We start from the raw sequence: 22,363 nt of genomic DNA, 5'->3' as shown, positions 1-22,363 counted from the left end.
TCAAACAGAAGAGATCTGGGATGTGATCCTCTATTGATACAAACTGTCATTACTGCATTGACTACATCAGCTGAGAGCGTGGCTGGGTGGCTAGATACCAGAAACATTCTGCAGAGCTCTTCTTCCATGGATGTGTTTGTAGATCTAAATGTGACCCTGTAAGAATTAGAATGTTTCAGCTTTGGGTCAAGGGTGTACTGAAAAGTTTTTCAAAAGTTAACACTATGAAAAGTGCCCATACTCACCCATGTTTCCTATTTCAAATGCTGGGATCATTTTACTGGGTTTTTATAGGGCTATTTTTAATTGTTTTGAATACATTTTATGCCGAAGAAAAAAAAATCTGCATATAGACCTCTCTCATAATTTGGCTCCACGGTATTATGCTGAAGAGACACAGGCTTTCTCTGTTCAGTTCAGAGAAGTTCAATTTATTTAGTTGGCTGTTCTCCCAGTTTACTTGAATGTAATGCTGCTTGTGTGAAATTTCACACCAGACTACACTTGGAACTTCGTAGGTCAGATATAATTTTTATTTATGTTACAGGTAAATGACTGTGTTCAGAGCCTCCTTTAGGGGAATTACAGTCTGTTTCCAAGGCTGGGAACAGATGTAATTTTAGGAATGAACTGCATTTTGCACTGACTCACATCCCTTCCAATCCATGAAATTCAGTGGGACCACAGGGGTGAGAAGTAAAGCAAAATTTGGCCTATCATTTCGGCTGTTTAGGTACAAATTTCTTGTGTGTCCTTTACATAATTAATTGCCAGACCTCAGAGAAAATGTTGTCCCATTCACTGTAAAATAGGAGGGTCCATGGAGGAAAATACTTCCATTAGAGAAACACACAAATGACATTAAGGCTACCTAGTTTCATGTTTTCAAACCTTTTTCTTTTCCTCTGCAAACAATGACAGTTTCAACAGGATCTGAAGTGATACTCTTAACAAATAATACACTAGTCTGTCATATGGTTAATATTAACGTCTCTCTATTCAAACATGCTGAAAACTGAATAGAACAGTTAACATATAACAGTCACACATCCTTTGCTGAGTACAAGATCGCATCTCTAACATGAACTGAAGATATCCTCACCATTTCAGATCTTCATCTGCCATTCAGTCAAACATTTCATTCTCTTAAATACATCGCTCTTCCCCTCTTTCTGGGTCTTTCAGGGGTTCTGAGTGAACACATTCTCTCCATAAAGGCATTGGTTATGATATGGTTCTTTCTTCAACAGAAATCTTGCCGTGTGTTTCCAATACTTTGCCAAAGGTGAATTTGCAGAGTTTGGCAGGATTTGGGGGCAAGAAGGCCTTACGTTTGGATTGAAAAGATTTAATTTTGAAACATCTATTTGGGGAGTATTCTGCACTTTATTGCAGAGACACCATCTCTTGACAAAATTAATGGTGACAAATTAATGAATTGCGATTGCACTTCATAAATTATTGAATCAGAGTTTTATATAGTAGCCAGTTTTTATATTACAGGTATGTCCACAGGGCTTATGGGCAGAGGCAAGCTCACTTTGCTCATATCCTGAGCTGATGGGATGTAAAAGGTGCTGACAGAAAAAGTCACATGACTGTAAGGATGCAAAGCTGACCCCCACCTAACACACCTCATCTTTCAGAGGGTTTATGTGGTGTGGGCTTGGGGCCATATCCACCACAGATCAGCTCAGATCATGCACAGAGAGACTGTGCCCAGCCACAACACACTGCAGAAACATGTCAGGGTGAGAGCACTCCTCACGGCGATCCCACCTTACTGCTACAACAAAAGCTCTGTGTCTCTGAAGAAGGGAGACTGGACGAGGCATGCTCCATCCTGGGGCATAAAGCAGAGTTTGCCCTCAAACATATTTTTATTGAAAACACACAGCAAAGATTACAGCCATAGAAAGTTCTGTAAACAAGACAATTTCATCAACTTTATCTTGGAAAAAAAAAAGAACAAAAAACAAAAAACAAAAAACAAACCAAAACTGCAAAAGAAACCCAAAATAAGACTTGCTGAATGAAGACCGTGAATAGTAATTTTTTACTGCCTTAACAAAAAAAAATGACATACACCTTCAGCATTTCTTTTCCAAATTTACTTGACAGAGGTTAAAATATTGCTTTATTCTGACTCAACATACAACAGCACTAGGTGATTGATTGTGCTATTTTGGGAAGTCTTGAGACTTGTGAACTGGAAAGTCTGGGGCACATTAATAAATTTAACAATTAATTTGCTGCAAAGGAAAATTTTAATACATTCCTTATATACTGTAAATTTTTTAAAAATCAATCTTCTGGCATTAACCAGGGAAGGCTATTTAGCAATTATTTATTATAGTTGATTTTCTTTTTCCCCATGAATAAGCAGATATTTTAATACTAATAAAACCCGTAATGTGTGTGTCACTGAACCCAATTAATTGCATTATTGGCATATTGTGTTACAATTTATTGGGCAAAGAGGGACTCGAAAGCAAATGCAAAAATTGTTTATAATGTGACTGGGATACGGCAACCAGGAAATGACATTTCTTCTCTAAGGCCTTGATCCCCTACAGGGAGTGATTTGGTGGAAACCATCTGCTCTTATATAGCCCCATTAGAATCAGATCGGTGCGTGCTTGTGGGTCTGCCCATACTGAACCATCTGCAGGGTTGAAGCTTTAAAGTTCACAAGCCTAAGCCACAATTAATTAAAGTGACTTGAGAACTGAAGGTGGGAACAAATTAGGGCAGTGTGGACACATCGGCTGCATTTTGATCATATGGGATCTCCCTGACCCTTCTCTGAACAACCCATAATCAAAAATAAGTTAAAAGAAATGCACACACACTCATAAGTGCTCCTTGAGAGCTTACAAATGCCTTCAAAGTATAACAGTTCAGAGATGTTGAGGGGTTGGTAACGAACAACAGAGTTTATGTTCCCACTTAAAAAAATTCAAACCAAAAACCAAAACCAAACCTGTGTACTTTCTCTTGTTCTTCCTCACTCTCTAGCAAGGCAGCTCTGATGGGAAAAGCTCAGAAGATGGAGCAGCCGTGGGTTCCTGACCACTGCACCTCTACAGACCCCAATCCCACTCCACACTTGGCCAAACCCAAAACTCCTAAACGTTTCCATTGACTTTCCTGAGGTGACTGGAACCTTTAAGTTGAGAGTTAAGAATCTGGCTCAATTTAGGGATTTATTGTCATTCCACAGCAGGTACCAGACCTCAGAAGCAGATGTCTGTGTGCCTGTTTCCATGGTATGAACCTGGAACCAAGAGGAGAGGTGGAGAGGGGACCGGGTCTGTGATGGCGTCATGGGACTTACTCCCCAGGGTCTGATTCCCTGGTCAGCAGCTTACTGCAGCGCTGCCCTGAAACCAGAAATGGATCTAAGAATGGTCTTGGCCTTTACTGAAAAAAAGATGCATAGCCTGAGCCTTCAGACAGCCGAACAGGACCATGGTAAATGCTCTGTAACTGAAACTGTATGTGTAATCCTGCCTAGAAAGCACCTGATGTACGTTTCATCCATCCTGGAACTTTTCCCTTAAAAAAATATTTTGTTAAAAAACACTATGATATGAGGGCGATTGACTATTTGGTTTCTTCTAAGTAGATGCTCTTAAATTAATGCATATAAATAATTTGTATTTAATTTCCTCCCTTCCTGTTTAGCAAAGCATCGAATGCACAGATCTCTTGCTTCCCCTCCCACAACCCCCACACAAAGTCACTTGGTCAATACCGAGTCTCTTTGCGTTTCGCTTTTTAAGACAAATTGCGCCTCTCGCTCTGACTTGGCCATGGGGCTCATGGGCAGAAAGGCTGTGTTTTCGCTCGCGCTGCTCTCCGCTTCTACACTCGCCAGTTCATAGTCCTCCGACCGCCTCGCGTCCGTCAGAATCCGAATCTGCTCCTGCACAGTTTCTAGCAATATTTTCACTTCGTGTTGTTCTGCTATAAGACAATTACTGACTGGGGAACTCACATTGACAAGTTCAGCTGAATAGGAGTTTTTGCACCATTTGATGCCTGTTACTTCAGAAACATTTTGCATTTGCATGCAGGCTTCATCCAAGCCCACAGACGGGATGATGGGAACGGAGTTGGCCCTTGAAGATGAATAGCTGACCAAGTCCTTCTGATCCACGTTATTAAAATAAGGGGTTGTCTCTCTTGAAGGCAGTTGCATATTTATTGAAGTATTCTGAGTAGTTTTTAAACCACTGGATGAATACCTGGAAAGAGTAAAAAGAAGTTGTTGTTGTACATCGAGCAGTCAGATGCAAGCAGCAGCAGGAACGCTATATGACGTTCAGTGAACTGTGCTGAAAAGATCCATGTTGTTTTCCCTCACACAGGGAGCATTTGATAATAGTGTGGCCCTAGGGAAAACAACACTCTGGAGACATGGGTTTGATTCTCAGATCTGCTGCTGGAAAACCACTGCTTTTTTCTCAGTCTCAGTTTGCCCACCAGTATATGAGAATAATGATAATTAATTTTAAAAAGATTTCAGGAGTTATACTGTACTATTAATTTTCTTTGAAATTAGATTTGAAAATCCATTCTCACATTCCTAACTGGAGAAATGGATTGATGTTTTCTTCAACATCAGAACTCTCAATGTTAAATGGCTATTTTAGGATAAATCTTAAAAAAGGTGCAGGAAAAAAAAACAACTTTACACAAAACATGGTTGTGTAGTCTTTATTTACATAGAAATGATTGTCTGTGCTCCTCTTCAAACAAGAAGAGCATCTAAGTGCAGTGTACCTCTGAAAAATATGTCTTTTTTTCAATAGCCCATCCATACTCAAAATATTGGCCCGATTTGTTTTCTCAGATCTCATCTGGAAATATAGCTAATGTATTGGGATTGAGCAAATGTTTGCGTCTTCCTGATATTTCTATCCAGAATTAAAAAAAAAAAAAAAATCCTTTATCCTCCATTAATACATATCATAGCATGATTTTATTTATTGTGAGGCAACTTTGGTGAATTTTTATCAAGATTTCCATTTTGTTTCAAAGCCAAATTCATTGTTCTGATCAGAAAGCGTTTTCATTTACAGGAAATACTTAAAAAACAGAAATGGAAAGTATGCTAAATATAAAATAAATAATGACACCAACAAAAAAGATGTTTCCCATCAGAGAAATAGTATTACTAGAAACTTTGTGCTCTAAGAGTTACTATATCCGATCATGATTGCCAAGGACCACAGATATCACCTCAGTACCGGAGCATATTTTATTTATAATCAGCTTTGTGATCATATCACTATTTAATAGAGCAAGCTAATGATGAAGTCTAATATGTTTGATCCATGGATGAGGAAAGCAACATTCAGATCTGGTGTGGAAGCAGGTGCTTGAGCTCTGACTTGAAGGGTATTTTTCTGAAAGTTGCTTTAAGCCTGCGGGAGTTCACTAGGGATATCCTTGTACTCATACATGCCTTGCTGCTTTTTGGCATTAGCAGAAAGAGAACGAAGGAAAAGAAAGTGAATTTCAGGAAACAGCCATAGTCCAATATTAGTGCACAATGCTAATTAACTGGAAAGGCTTCCTTTGGCCCCATCCTCCTGGCGAGCTGTCAGACAGGAGAGAGAGGAGGAGATATCTTTAGGCTCATTTCCAGCAGAGTGGTGCTGACTTGTAATTAACTCGTCTGTGGTGGCACTGTGTTTGTACAACTGCTTGACACATTAACCTGTACATGTGCACGCATGCAGTTTTGTGCAGCCCCTGTATGAAAACTCTCCAGGCTTCCCCAAAAGAGCAGAAAAGACAGCTGGGAGCTCTGCAGTAAGGAGGAGGTGTGGTGATCTTTGCTGCTATCTGATGGGAAGAGATACTGCTTTGGAAAGTGGAACCCAGGGGAATAATACAGCAAGTGGCTTTTTTGGATACGTGCTACAACTTCTTGTATATGCTATACAGCAGCACTTATGTTTTACACCTGAGCCAGCTGAGACTCAGATTTTGGTTAATTACATTTGTGCTATGCTTAGACACACCTGTGGCCATTTATGGAGGGCCTTTATAGAACAGCTTTCAATGATCAGTATGAACGAAATACTGATCAGGGATATTATTCCCGAGGGAGGACAATTAAAAAAAAAAAATAGATGAAAACAAAACAGTGCAGACCTTTGGGTTGTGCCAATTCTTGTTTCCTTTGTTTATAATATATTTGCTCAAACGACTATAGCTGGAGAGATCGCATCAGTTGCATTATTCCCTTTTTTGGTAATTCAGGCCCTAAATATATTCTGGGCTGCACCCTGAAAACAAAGGGAGTGAATGTTTTTAATGAATTTCACATGCAATGGATGCACTTTATGGATGATATATAAGCAAACCCAAGAAAAGACTGAATTAAAATGGATTTGGTGATAAAACAGTAGCATTTGCCAATTCCATAAGAGATGCAATTATTCTTGGTATTTTGAAAACTAATCGGCAGCAACAATAACATGTAATGCAATGTCTGGCATATTTCCATTATATTTTTTGAAGCACAGATAGACACAGAAATTTTACGTCAGAATTACGTGTTTCTGCCCTGTGCTCACAGGGCTTTCAAAGGAGAACCAGTGTTGAATTAAAGCACATACACTGTGTGCAACAGGCAAGGTATTAAATGAGGAGGGATATTACATCTAAACCATGTGAGACTCAGCTTTTGGTTAATTACAAAGTGATCCATGCTACTACTTGTGACAACAGACTGCTGGTCGTCTCAATAGATGAGACTTAGAACTATAATTGCAGAATCTTAATTACATTTTCCTCTAATTAACTTTCCCAGAATTATAGTTCCTCCTACAAAAGATATCTGTTTTTTTATCTGAAAAATTAGTTTGTCTGAATAATTTCATTCATGTGCATGTATTTCAAAGTGCAGCTCTCTCTCCACCCTCTTCCTAAAACCAAGAAAAAAAGAAACTCAAACATTTATAAATATGCAACCGTAATTATGTTATACAGTGTTTAAGAGTCTAAAACAAAGAATGAAACTGAAAGAAGCATAATAATTTTACTGCCCCCTTAAAACAGATATTAAAAAGAGACAGGAGGGATTGGAGCTTAAAATACAGAATGTTTTCTATTTAGCATACTACCAATAGCTTTGCTATAAGCCCTACTGCTATAGCTGTTCAGTATACAAGCCTGACAACAAGGTCCATTAAGACGAATGGGAGCCATTCCAGTGGCATTACCAGGCTTTGGTTCAGCCTTGTAAGCACATATACCTATATGTACACACCCCATTTTGTACCTGTAGACACCACGCATTTGGTCTTGTATACATAAACACATCGGGATCTGTATATGTACACATTCACAGGCTACAGAGCACCACTTCTAACACTTCATACCGTGTAACTCAAACAGCTGTCACTGAAAACACGCAATCAAACCACTGCCTATTTAGCTGCATGTAAACTCCTGACACCCTGAGAGACTTGAATCGGCCTCTGAGATATTACTGGCATGGAGATGGTTTGTTTTCTTTAAGCCACTCATTTCAAGCAGGTTTTTCTACACCTTCAAGTAGCATACTGATTAAATAACTGATATTAGCTGTATTTGACTCAAACTCTGCAAATTTTAGATCCTGCTGCAAATAATGAGATCTGGCACTTCCTGAAGGTAGCAAAACCCTTCCTCTCAAGGTGGGATGGGAAGAGAAGCACTTTTTACAGGACTAGAAGGAAAACTAATCAGGAAAATTTGCCTCTTTTCTATCAAATATGAACATACAAAATTTGACTAAACTTCAGGCAGAGCTGCTGATGGATGGACTTTGGAAGGCTAACAGAATTAGGGAGACAAACCACTTTGATTTGTACATCCCTATAGGGAAAGATGGAGGTGAAAAGCGAGAAGAAAGTAAGTAGTTTCACTTCTGCAGGGGAAAAGGGAACTTTTAATTTGGGCTGAAAGTCTAATGAGAATACCAACACTATGAAAACTAGCAAATATATAGATGGCAAAAAGCCATTTGATTTTGGGAAAACCTCTTCCTAAGTTAGAATTCCACATAAAGTAGAATTAGTGAATAAGTTTTTACCTTTGTTCAGAGATAAGATGCATATTTACATTTTGTTTGAATAGATTACTTCAGCTGTAACACAAAACAACTTGTAAAAAGTTTTGTTCCAGTCTTAAAAGACTATTTTCATGAAAACCATCACCAGTAAAACATTGTAATAAAATAAAATAAAAAATTGCTTTTGTTTTCATGCCTAACATTGATGTTTTAATGTCCTGGGTTTGAGTGAGTGGTGGGGTTTTTTGGTAGCAGGGGAGGGGGCTATAGGGGTGAATTAATTTCCATGGGTAGTAGGTTGAAGACTTTTGGTATCGTATTTGTGATATACAGAGACTGCTGTGACTCCATGTCACAACACCACCTGTTGATGGACTTGGAGGACTCCTTCACAGAAAGGTCTCATTGTTAGAGTTGGTAGTAGGAAGGTTTCAATCTACAGACATCACTAGCTCACAAAATGTCGTTGAAGTACTTTAGTGGATTGAAGCCGGAAGGGGTCACAGTCTGATCCAAATATCAACCTTTTGCAGAACTGCAAATTTGAAATAGAGGCCAGTACAAGATGATACTTGTAATATCACACACCAGTTTCCCAAAGAAGATTAAAAAACAACTACCCCTGAGACAGCTTTGCTGTTTTCTACCTCACTTCTCAGGAAGAGGCTGCAGCACTCTCCAGAGCCTGTGTTATAAGACGCTGCCGGTGAAGAGGGAAGGCTGTTGGCCTGTCCCTTTCAGGAAGGGTTGCATTCAGAGTCACAATTTTCATAAGGAATTATACACACCTTATCATAAAAATGAACAATAATGTATTTACTGAAAGAAGTAATAAACAAGTTTCTCCTTAGAAGAAGCCAATAGTAATAATGAAAGAAGTATGAGACAAATGTGAACTTTTTAAAGGAAGTCACCAGACACTCAAACCTTTTGCTGCTTTGCTTTCTCCTTTCATAGGTAAAGCCCTGTTCTTGGTCTGTCTTTCCTAATTACTGTGGCCAACTTTGTGAGGTAGATTGAGCTACAAAAAATTTAGTAAGCCAAGTCCCCCTCTCACAGAATACCCCAGACTGGGCAACCCTGCTGCAGGTTGGAAAGCGTGGCAAGGGAGACGCAGGGGGAATGTGTGCCTGCACAGGTGCCCACACGTGCAACAACACACGTGTAACGACGCTTATTCTTGGTCAGCGCTTGCGGCTGTCAGTTCCCAGGAGGTCAGAGTGGGTAGTGAGAGTAGCTCCTTTCTTCCCTGAGGAAAATTAAACATGTAGGTGACCTCAGTGCTGCGCTTCATAAACCCAGTTCCAATACAAAAAACGTACAGCTGCCTTCTCACACTGTAACTGTTCAATTTGCTGAACTTAGCTGGGACTTATACATGTCCAAATGAAACTGCTGCTGTTTTATTCCATTCCAGATGTCACTCCTCATTTTATATATAATGTGTTTGTAGTCATTCTGGAAAGTTTTTGGAAATCCACAGGGATATGTAAATATTATGCAAAATACCTCAGCAATTGCAAAAGACTTCAAAGGCAGCTGTAGGTGCTCAGAAGCACTTCTGAAATTCAGACCTTATGTACAGCTGGAGCTCACATTCAATATTCTAACGAGCTGAATTAAAAAAGGAAAAATATTGGATTCTTTGTGCATTTTCAAAGAGAAACTTATGTGAAGCGATCAGTCTTCAGTCTACAGCAAACACTTCACAGCATACATTGATTTATTTAAAAAAAAAAAAAAAAGAAAGTCGGACTTCTGAATTATTTTCTTATTTGTCCAGTGCTGATTGAAGAAAAAAAATGATATGCAAAAGTTACTAGAACATCACAGCACTGCTAGAAAAAGCATCAGTTATAAAGAGCAAAGTTGCCAATCACTTACAATTTGTTCTAATCACTCCTTCTACAGCCTGTGAAAGGCTTAAAAAGAGCATCCAGCCAAATAAAAACGTATTACCTTCAAAGAGCCAGTACGCTTGAAACATTCTTCTCCTTTCAGTACTATAAACCCTGGATCCACAGTACACTACAACAAAGTTGGAAGGACTGTAATGGCAAAGCATATTAACCACGTAACAGCAGCCACTCACAAATTGCCTCACTTCAGTTATGTTATTACTTACCTGTGACAAGGTACTGTGTCCTGGTCTGTGATCCTTGACTCTTCTAGCTGTTGATATGCTGGTCCTGTAATTCCATTGAACCTGCCCCGAGGTAAGGGAGGAGTCCTCCGAAAGGCATTTCTATGTAGCATCCCACTTTTTTGTCCTGGGCTGCAGCATGAAGAGAGACTTCTAGGAACAACACCAAGAGTACAGTAAAAATTATCACAGCAAAAGCATAAATTTCTGCAAAGTAAAGACTCAGGATTAATAACGCATGGATTACTGTCTTTATAAACTTTGCTGTGGTGGTCTATCATGTCAGTAGAAATTCTATATGGAAATACAATACTATAATCCACAGTTAGCTGCTGTTTATGCCATATTTAATACATCACCTCTCTTCTAGGAATGAAAACAATTGCCTGGTATATCAAACGTTTTCTTGCACTTGATGAAGGATGCTTCTTTTTTTCCATGCTGCATACCATAATCCTGCTATATAGAGTTGACTCTTCAGACAGTATAAATATCGGCACAGCTGCATCATACCTACAGCTTAGCTCAGAATCAGATCTTAAATTGAGAGCCCATTATATCATCCATCAGCCTACAAGGTGCTTCTTCCTAATACAACAACATTAAATTGGGAAAAAAAATGTAAAGAATATAAGTGAAGCTTATGAACTGCAGTGTGAAGAAGCCATCTATGACACCAGTTTTCTCCATGCTGAATCAGATTTCTTTTCTATATTGATTTACTCTTGTTTTATATAGAGATTGTTTTCTTGTTTATATACATTGATAAATACCATGTTGTTTCTTTATGTGATATAATACAAACTTGATTATGGTAAAAACAAGTAATAGTTTTCTACTTATTTTAGAAAATTGCTTTTGTAAACATTTTTTGTAGTGTTTTGGAAGGAGAATGGATTTTTTCCATTTCATGCAGGAATTAAAAGTTATCTAGAATCCATGGTTTTGGTATATTAGCCATAAATTCAGCCATTGCTAATGCAAAAATAAGGGAATAGAGAATTAAGGCAAGACATAACCTATTTCTACTGTAACAGGTCATGGTACTGAGCAGCATGACTGGCTATTTACTTTCCAGCTACTCCTATTTCTCTTGACATCTCCTGGGTGTCAGAAATGCATATGTATTACCTAATATTCCTTCACATCCTTAATGATATTTTAATATAGGTTTTGTAGACGCATTTTGAGAGTCATTATTTTTGCTTATGTGAATAATTTCAACTTCTGATACAATTCAGTTATGCAAAAGACTTTTGATAAGTTTGCTTCCCTTTTCCTATTATAACATGACTTAAAAGCAATCTGCATTTAATACCTAGTGGAAACTTTATTTATAGTTAGGGCCATATCTACTCCCAAAGCAATTCTTGCTTGGACCAAGTATCTTGGACAAATTCTCTTGTAGTGTACATTTCCATTAAAACCAACCTTTTTTCTCCAGAGTCAAAACATAAGAACATTCAACAGCCTCTATCCTACTGCTCAGGCTAGCAGTGTTCCATCACAGTCTCTGCTCTGTTCTCTTCCGTACTTTTTCTTTCCTGGTGCTTTTTAATTGTAAAGTTCAATAACCTGTAGCAATAGCACTCCCTCAAGGATTTTTGATGCTTCCTTAAATAGATTTTTCCTTAGCTATTAAGGAGGTTGTGAAAAAACTTTTTAAAAAACCTGAAGTACTGGCCTTTCAATTCTGAAAGCCGAGTTCAAGTTGTGAGTTACAGTTCATACTCTGTAAAATAAGACTACCACATCACAAAGCAATTGACAATTTCTGCTCAGGAGAGACTTGAGATTATTACTGCAGGGGATCTTAAAAGATGCAGGGAATGAATAATTTGTGATGGATAATGAATTTCAGGGTATTTTATTGATTGCAGTACATTCATCAATGTACTGCAAAAGTCAACAAACTCATTAACTTAGCAGATTTTAGAATGATTAAAAATATTTGGAACTAGAAAGGCATTGTTTAATTGTGGTTGGTTTGATGCACTTGCACATCTTGCTTGTTGGATGAGAACACATGGTCTCCCATCTAATAACATGCATGTGCAAATTTGAAAAAGCTCCGCATTTGTAATAGACAATTGCAACCAACACATACAGGTATACCTGAGATAATTGGTATAAACTGCAGCAAAGATGCATATAAATGATCTATCTGGACTTCCTTTAGCTTGCACAGAAACTCTCATTACTGCATCAAACACTAGGCTCCTCCAGGCTGCTAAAGATGCGTGGCCTGGTTAGACTGAAGGGATATGGGACATGCCAACATCATCCTGCCATCACAGCAGCTCCGGCACCAACAGAGCTTAAGCAACCCATTTGCGGCTAATGCAAGGTTCTTATTTTTTCAACATTTTGACAGAAAAAATGGGAGGTGAAAATGAACAAAAATCATGTGTGGTCAGGGACAAGGCAAATTCACTAAGAAGGGCCAGGAAATATTTACAGGAAGTGCAGCTGCAAGATCCAGGATAACACTCATTTCTTGAAGCACCAAAGACAAGATAGTGACAGTTTTTGTTAAAAGTTCTATGAAAAAGTAACTCCAGCATAATAAAGTTTTTTCTTTTTCACAAAACGTTGGCATACTCTTCCACCAAAAATGTTAACACAGTCCCTCTCAGGCTTCTGCTCTATTGCTTATGTGAAGTGTCTCTCTGAGGCAAACAATGCCTTTTGGATTTCTTCAGGAAATTTATCCTCATTTAGCCACCATTATGGTTTCTTCCTCCCTGTACTCCAGTCTAACTGGGTAAAAGGAACCAGCCAACATAACTGAGCTGTTCAATAACACAGATCAGTAAGAAAAGCTGCAGTAGATATGTCTTTAAAATCTATTAATCAATTACTCCAAAATAACAAAAATGAGAATATGCTTGAACTGGTTCACAAGTTATACATAAACTAGGGAGAAATACAGTTCTGACGAATTAATGGTTTGAAAAAAATAGTTCAACCATCTCTAAAGTTAATTAAGAACTTGGGATTTATTGTTGCAAATTGTTTTGTGTGAAAATTTTCTTTAGGTTGAGCAACCAAGTAAAAACAGTCTGTCTCAGCAGGAGGAGTATTCTCTTCTCAAGGCACATACACAACTCCCAATTGCAGTTAACTCTGTTCCTGAAGAGAAGACTTGCAGTGAATTTACAGTAACTCTGGGAATCCTCCTGTATTACTTTTTAGTTAATTACTAAAGAAAATTTATTATACATCACATTATGAACACGTTCAGAAGTCACTCTGTCAACAGGAACATGAAAAGCATTAACAAGAGGATGACAAAGTGTTAAAACTTTAGATGAGATCCCAATCCTTCCCTTCTTGTTTAATAAGCACAATGGAGCTACAGAAATAGTGCTTATAAGCATGGTTTTGTGTATATCTATCTTACTTATTCTTTGCCCTTTTTCTGTGATTGTAATTCATGAAAAGAAAGATGTAAAGCTGAAGGAAGAAGGATAGTTCTAAAACTGATTGTAAATACTCCAGCTCTGTACCTGCAAAAACTATAGAGAGGTATATTACATTCCATAATATATTACCTACTGATCACAAGATGCACACGTTAGTGCTGAAGACATGTTTTTTGTCCTTGCAAGACAGAAACAGTAAATACATACCCCAATGACAGATCTAGCTGCCAGGTGGACAGTGTCTTCAGATATTCCCTAGGAGCCACATTTTTAGGCTAAGTTAGACAACCTACTGCTAACATTTGTACAGATCACCTATTCAGACTTTCAACCAATTTTCAGTTTTAATAAAAAGATCTGTTATACTGGAGAACATAAGCATCTCTCAGTGAATACCATGCAACCATAATAATGCTGTATCACAAAGCCCTTTTGTCAGACTGTTTACAAGAATGAGATGACACACAATGAGCACGTCTGTTGGAGCCTGTGTTACAGACAGCTCCCCAGAAGGAGAAAGTTAACATAATGTCTGGGACTTCAACAAAGCCGTATGTGAATAAGAGTATACTAAGACTGTAAGGAGATTATTACGCCAAAAAAGCTGTGGCATAAGAAAACTGGACAATGGTTTTGTCCCTTTTCCTCTATAGTGTCCTTCATCCCAAGCATTCAAACACCGCTCTTTCCCATGCCTTTGCACAGTAACCATGTACTGTCTCAGTACATGACTACTGTCTAGGAAAACATCTCATCTACAATGGCACAATGACCTGTATTTCCTAGCTTGTGTTTATGAACTGTTACAGCTGGTTAGGTTCTCAGCCCAGGTGATGGAGTGGGACTGTAGCCCGCTGCCTGCAAAACTCTCTTCTCCCTCTGCATATGTAGGAGAAGCTTTCCAGCCTATACCTACAAATCTACTCTTGATTTCCTCTGAAAGAGGAGCATTATTGCTTCCATTATATATTCATGTATTCAGGAATAGAATGTGGCAGGGCTGATCAGGGACTTTGCAACTCCACATAAATCCTTCAATACTATCTATATCATCTGATCACCATCCTGGTTCCACCAGAGAGATACATACAATAGGAAAAGGGAACAGAGCATTCAAAGGTACATCATCTGCCATAACTTCTTCATATACTCCCTGTAGTGCAATGATCAACCTCCATCCTAAAACTACAATGATATGTGCCACCATACTCCTCCATTTTAAATAGGTATTTTACTTCTCATTTCTTTCATCAGCTTTCGATGTATTTATAAGCAGCAGTCATATACTCTTTTCAGTCTTCCAAGACAGACTCTCTAACACTTTTTGTAGAACACAGATTATTCATTCTTCATATTAGTTCATGAATGCAATTTGAGTCCACAGTAATCAGGAGGCCATTTTAACCGGATGAGATAATGGTGTATTCTCATGCTGTATTCAAATGAATTGACAACAGTCTCATGAGTTGGTTTTAATGTTTCTGACATTCTGATGGAAATGTCTTGATTAATATTTCCTCCTATCCGATTTATCTTTTGCACAACTGCATCATTCTGTGACTTGGCTATCTTTTAACCAAGTAGTATATACTGAAACTTTTCTTCCTCATTTGTTTCTTAAATTTTGTTACTAGTTTCCAGATGCCTGACCTTGTATTTAGTACTGCCGAGCTTCAATCCACCTCTGCTATGCCACTTTCTAAAGTTATTAAATTAATTATTTATATCTAAGAACCTTATCTGTACCGAGTCTATAGTTTAACTAATTTTTTTCAGTATGTTCCAACTCTTTTGTGCCAAAGTTATGTACAAAAGCACTAAACAAAATTTGTCCCCAACATTTACTAATTCTTTGAGAACTCCATTAGTGCTCCACTGGTGAATGTCTTCAACCCCGCACTTACCTTCTCAATGTAATCCCTTACTGTCTCCCTTTTAACCACCTCTGTGTATCTGCATTATAGTTTTTCTGCCATTCCCTACTTTCCCCCTTTAAAGGCATTAGACATAAGTGACAGCAAACATTGACTGAGTCTGTATAGACATCTAGCTCACCTACACCAAATACAAAGAAAATCATCAGTGTAGCACTGCAGGAACTGCTGCTGGTAAACCTCATGACAATTTTTAGCCTTTTTAATATCTGTGCAAAGAATCTGCTTCCCCATTTGTCCTAAAGCCTTGACTAGTCTAATTCAACATAATAGGTCTTCAGTTACTTCAATTATTTTTTCCTCTTCCTAAATATTTGACATTTGCTATTCCATCACCACATGGCACAGCTCCCATTTTGATTGATTTTGCTACCAGACTTGAAATTTCATGAGCCAGTTCTCCTTCCAGACTTCTTTGATCAATATTAACCAGACCATCTTGATTTAAGAGCTTTGATTTCTGCATTTTACTTCCACTTTGATTGTAGTAATGTCTATTTTCATACATTTGATTCTATTCCTATCCTACCTTTGTCCTCAAACAATCATCCTAACTGAAAACCGGAATATATTCATTCAGGATTGTCCTAGCTGCTTCATATATTATCTCTGTCCCACTATCAGCTTTGCTTCCACCTGCATAGTACTCCTTTATGCAACAAAAACAATTGATTGCTTTCAGTATTACCAGTAATACTTAACTCTTGATGATTCCTGAAAGTGTTCACTTCAAGCATGACTTCTTACCCTCTGTGATATAGTCTGTTTCCTTCCCTACATATCATTCCTTTTAGGCATTAGTTTTAGTAAATTTCTCCAAAAAAGTATGCTCTTTCCTTGGGAAAATATCAGATTCCTTATATTTTCTCCCTTTCAGACTTCCTGTGCCTTTACATTCTTAGTTGCTTTAGTTTATCAATACTTGTTCTTTGAAATTCAATAGCCTTATTTACAGAATAACTTCAATTTACTCTTTCTTTTAATTTGAAATGAATCAACTACACTGGGAGCATAAAGAGTAAAACACTAAACAAAAAAAAATTGTTTTTACTGTGGTTGTCATGGTGTTAAAAGTTCATTAAAAATGCAAACACAAATTATTATAAATTTTAGAGGAAGTTTATCCTATTCTGGCATTTTTGTAAGACAATAAAACTGCTCTAGGCTGAAAGCCTCTGCATTTGGCTTTCATCATGGTATTCTCTGAAATTAATCCCTCTAAAATCAATGATGACTGAATCAATGAGTGAAAGTCAGGATGACTAATTACCAAGAAAACTGCTATTCAAAGGGATCACAACTCAATCCCATAATTAACAAAACTCTAATTTGTTTCTATCTGTTAGAAATTAAGACAGTATAGCTTTTCTTCCTACTAAAATCAACAGATAATCTGAGATGAAATTTTGAGCGCATTGTGTACTTTAGAGGAAGTTTACTGATTAAACACATTTGTTACTTTCCAGTTCTGACAGCACTGAGTTGTTTTACATATGCAAGCAGATGATGTAAAATTCTTCTACCATAATAACAGTGCATAATACAGGCGAAATACTTTAGGAATAAATTTGGTGAAGATTCAAATTTTCAATTTAATCTCTGCAGTAACTCTTTGCATGCAGCTGCTGTTGGCAGAGACAGAAAATTGCTATTATCTAGTAATCTGAGTGAAATAGCTAGGTGATCTCTGTCAGTCAAATTTCAGCAATCCTAAATGATTCCCCACCTTGATAGTCTTACTGCCAGGCCAAAATTGTATTGGTTTTAGGATCTGGAAACAGACAGCTCCTGATTTTTAAGAAATTATCACCCACCATTAGCGCCCTTGAAACCACCAGCAGAGAAAACAGGTCTGGATGTGGAACAAAACATTTCCACAGCAAGCAGAAAGAAAACAATAATATAGTTTAAGAACAGCATAAAACAGAGAACCAGAAGAGCTGCTGTACTTTTCCCAGGCTTACAACACGTTTGGGATGGAATGAAGGGATGTTTAGGACAAAATGTATTCCAGTAAAAAAAGAAGTTTCCTCATTTGGCCATATTTGACCACATAGAACACTATTAGGAACTAAAAAACTGAATACGTTAGGAAATCATCCCATGGTACATAAATTAAAGACAGCCTTACAAGTCTTATAAGACAGTTCAAGTCTGCTGGATGTTTTATAAAGCAAAGGCCTTGTATAATAAATCTTGTTATAAAACTACAAAAAGTTTCTTTATAAAGTAAGCTAGTCATTCCGCATAAAACAGTTCTGAAGCAAACACTCTTAAGATAGTCCTGTGCTTGACACCTGCAAATACTGTTGGGTTGTTTGGGTTTTGATTTGTTTTGCTTTGTTTGGGAGAGAGTGTGCAAAGGTGTTAAAATGAGCAATCTGGGATTCTGCATTACTTCAAAGTAAATTCAGTGTGGCTTATTCTGTAATTTCCCTATGGAAAACAGGGAATCTAAAGTGTCATTCAGCTTTTATTTTAAGTGACGTTCATAAATAGAAGAAATATTTTCAGTCTTTATTTCCACATTTTGAAGCTTAGCTAATATCATGGTACAACACCTAAAATATTTCAAACTTAGGTACTGCAATCATGTTATTAAAGGTAAGGAAATGTCATTGTGTTTTTCCTGAATTTCACCTTTTGACTAAATGGAGATGAAATTCTCCCCAGAACTTCCATGGAAAGCATTCTAGGCAACAGTCCCAGAGTTCATCTATGTTCAGTAAAATTGTTAAGCATATTTTGAAAATCTCTGTGTAATAAGGAATAAGCCCTAAGAAATGGATCTGACATGACAGTTGCCATTACTATTTCGTGCCAAATTAAAAGCTTAAGTAAGGTAAAAGTAGGTAGGACCCCGCTATCCCTTCCTGGCTCATATGCTGCACTTTGGTAGGTTAAGCAAATCATTCGTTCAAAACAGAAGGAACATGTAGCTGATTGGGGGACTGCAATGAAAATGCACCAAATACTACAGAATCTAGATTATAACCTCATGCAATCCCAGACTTCTTAGTAATTTTAAAAAATTATCCTTTTAAAAGATCAGTCTTCCCCTCTAGATTATCTAGCTAAAAAAATTCTGAACTCATTTTTCTCAGCCTTTTTTCTCTTTCTGTGTGTTCTGGACTAGATGTTACTAGTGCCATTCCCCAAGACTATTGCTTATACCAGACATGAGTTTGGTTTCTAGTCCCGTAATGAAGCATCTGCACTCTTTTTCATCCAAAAATGCTATAAGCAGAATTGTAATTCAAATGCCATCCAGTGATGGGTGACTTTCCTCTGTTTTTTCCTCTTGGAAACAACCATCCAAACATTTTAAAGACTAGTTTTCAAAGGCCACCATGTGTTCATAATTAAGTCATTATTCATTTCAAGTATTATTTGTTTGAAGAGTGAGAAAGGCTGGAAGTTTGTAACCATGTCTTGCTGCAGCAAATGAGTCATTAACTTCATGAACATCAATAAGAAAAGTCTTGTTAATGGTTTCTCAAACTACAGTTGTTTCATTCACTGGTCTGTCTCTACAGATTGCATGGTGTCTTTAAATGCTTCCTCTAGTACTTTCACAAAATGCAGATAAAGTTGGTGAGCATTGTTATTGCCTTTTATATCTACAGCTAAGAAAATGCTTGGACATCTGCTTAATGAATTGGCTGAGGTTCTGTTGATACCATAGCATTCAGCATCTCTCCTTGTCACAGTGCATGATAATCCTGCACACATATCACCAGTTCAATGACACCCCTCGCCACCTTGCCAAATCTCCCATCAGACAGACATTTGCTTACCTATGTTGCTTGATGGGCTGGGTTCCTCTGTCAGGAGACAAGGCCTCTGGGAAAGACTGAGGGCCTGAAAAACTAGACTCCATAACTTTGTCCAGAATAGGCCCAGGATGCCTATCTGTTTTTGAATACTACGGCACAGAGAATAAAATTAATTAATACACAAAAGACAAAGTACATTGTTGATGCTATTCAACCAGAATTCATATCAGAGCATGGTAAGAAGTGCTTTAATGCATTTTTAAATTAAAATTAGGCATTGCAAGTAATACATTCATTCACTATTGTTTACATAGCAGAAAGTGCTGGTACTCATTATCCCCATTACCTTCTCCACATCAAAATGCTGATATCTGCATTAGTAGCAAAATTACTGACTGCTCTGCCCATAATGATAGGGAACACTGATCCCTTTGACTAAAAGCCTGTTTTTGTGGCTATCTATGCAGTCTCTGAGATCAAGAAACACATCTCAGAGGATGGTCAGCACCTTCTTGGGTCCTTTGGTGATTTCAGTCAAACACTGCTTTTATCAGCATGCATAACTATGAAAACCAAACTGAAGCAGCATTTGTATAATCAGATAAGTAAGAAAAATATTTGAATTCTATCTGTAAAGCCAGATATCCCTTCTGAACAAGTCTGAAAGTTTTGACCTGGGAGTATCTGTGCTAGTAAGAACAGTGTAAACATAATTCTTCCTGTGACAGTTGTAGGCGTAGGGCAGTCTCTGGGCTCATAGTGAGACACAAAGGTCTGTAAAGCAGACACTGGACATGAATAAGAACAGATGTTGTTCTTCTTGCTTTGTGATTCAATTGGAAATTCAGAAAAATTGTGTCTCTGATCCTGAATGGAGCCAGAAAGTCAAAGTATAAAAAAAGCTGCATTTTGGCTTAGAAGAAGAATCAATTTTGTTAGTGATCACTGGGCAATATCTCAGAGATATGAGAGGTCAACCTACATTTCCACTCAGTTAGGAAAAATACTGCATTTTGCAGATTTTTTATGTTGCATTACAATGACCTGCACTAAAACTAATTAGTCTATTTTTCTTTAATCCATTTCTTTCTGTATTGAATTTGTAGTTTTAGTACTAGATAGCTAGGTGTCCATGTTATCTTTACAATAAACCAATATTGTGGAAACTACTACATGATCAAATATTTTAGATAGAAAATGCAAATTAAAAAAATAATAATATAAAAAACCCCACAGTGGTAAAAAATGCCATGCTATGTTACAATAGCATAAATATTTGTGGAGAAGATAGTAAGATTTGTTTCAAAGCACAGTTCTCCATAATTATTTTGTTGTCTAATAAAAAAACAATAACTCCTTAAAAATACAGAATTATTCTCTGATTCTCACTTATCCTTATCTACATTTCCCCAGACTTCAGAAAAATCAAAAAGTCATACAAGATTACTCTCTTAAAAATGTGTTACATGCAATTTTAGTTCATCTATTCAGACTTCTAATGACCAATTTCTATAGATAAAATAACAGATATTCAAATTTTTCTCCAATGCTCTTCTCCCTCTTTCTGTTGTGTGAAATATCCATATAAACAGGGCCAAAATCACATGCAAAAGGCAAAGCTACAAGAGTGATAATACACAAAATGTTGCAGCATGCATGAAACAAACACAACTGAAATAATAAGAAGAAATATATTCCAGTCTTATTTCTTTCAGTTACCATGATCATAGTTGTCACTTGTAAATGCTGTAGATAAAATATTCAGACAGCAGTATGATTTTTAAGGTACTCATGTCTGTGAAGATTTTAAACTTTAGTAGTTATCCTGCCAGCTGCAAAAATGAAACTATCTTTGATTTCTGACCTGAATAAATCAATTTGAGCGCTGTAAAGAAAGGGTTGTTATTGCCAGGAAGCTATTTTTGTCCTTTTTTTTTTTTGTTTCTTTATGATACTAAATCGAAGGTCCAAATGGCTTGGAAGACCATGAGTATGAAGTGAATCATGAAAGGTAACTAGAGATAAGCTGCACCTATGGTTAAGGTGAATGTGGGCCAGAGTGATGGTATACAGAGTCTTTCCTCATCACAACTGAGGAAAACCAGGACCCCCAGAAGCTGCTCTGATGCTGTCTGGCAAACTATACTGAAGGTCAAACACCCAGCACCACCCAGGCACATCTTGCAAAGGATAATTTTTCCCCTGACCAAAAACTTTTACGCCATTTTCAGATGCACCATTTACCAATTACCATAACAGCCAAACATTAATTACAATGAAAATGTGAGTCACAATTTAAGTTGAGGGTGTGAATATACAAAGAATTTGAACAACGTAATTGAACTTATTTGAATGTATCACATTATTCATACATTTCAATAGATTTAAACACAGTTGGGTTTATTCTCCTTTAGCTTAACAGTAAGTACCACACCCATTCCCTGAGGTCATCTCTGAGAAAAATATTTTCAGATTTCTGTAAAGAGTTTACAGCAGTATCACTTGGTATCCCCTGGCATACAGTATAGGATTACTCTCCATTGGTATCCCAGCAAAGCCCATCCTGCTGCTTCCAGAGACCCATTCTCACCTGGGCTGAGGTCTGCAGAGCCTTCTGACTGTTGTGAGCTGCTGAATACTCAGTGATGATAGAGAATAAGCTGTGAAACACTTTCAGAGAACTGTTCCAGTAAGTTGAAAGCATCACTGAAAGCTTATCTATGTTATTTGGGTTTTTTATGGTTTTATTGTCTTGCTTAATTATTTGTGCTTGTTTGAGCAATTACTGAGAAATGCTGATGCCTACGGCTAAATAAATTAAAGAATAATGATAGCATTAAAAAAAAAAACATTTTGAAAATTTTCATTTTTTCATGGTTTCATGGAGAAAATCATCTGTTATGTACAATTACCCAACTCTTTGACAACAAAATTCTACCCCTCACTAGTTAATATTATGGAAATCTACAAAGTTGGCCAGGGGACAAGAAATCAGCCTCTGCCACTGGCTT

The 22,363-nt window shown here is 37.4% G+C and overlaps 1 protein-coding gene across 2 annotated transcripts in view; it reads right to left on the bottom strand.

Annotated features, from left to right (window-relative positions):
* Nucleotides 1–875: 875 nt before the first annotated feature.
* The window catches only part of NRG3 (neuregulin 3), a 412,334-nt gene continuing 390,846 nt past the window's right edge, over nucleotides 876–22,363 (bottom strand). For both annotated transcript variants that reach the window (XM_042788554.1, XM_042788559.1), the window contains exons 7-9: nucleotides 19,374–19,501; nucleotides 10,200–10,370; nucleotides 876–4,250 (exon numbers count right to left, since the gene is read on the bottom strand). In XM_042788554.1, the coding sequence (XP_042644488.1) occupies nucleotides 3,743–4,250; nucleotides 10,200–10,370; nucleotides 19,374–19,501 (807 nt within the window). In that variant the 3' untranslated portion in view covers nucleotides 876–3,742. The remainder of the gene's footprint in view (nucleotides 4,251–10,199; nucleotides 10,371–19,373; nucleotides 19,502–22,363) is intronic.

The sequence above is a fragment of the Tyto alba genome, unplaced genomic scaffold, assembly GCF_018691265.1.
Source record: "Tyto alba isolate M040663 unplaced genomic scaffold, T.alba_DEE_v4.0 Super-Scaffold_1, whole genome shotgun sequence".
NCBI lineage: Eukaryota > Metazoa > Chordata > Aves > Strigiformes > Tytonidae > Tyto > Tyto alba.
This window is presented reverse-complemented; position numbering and strand designations above follow the sequence as displayed.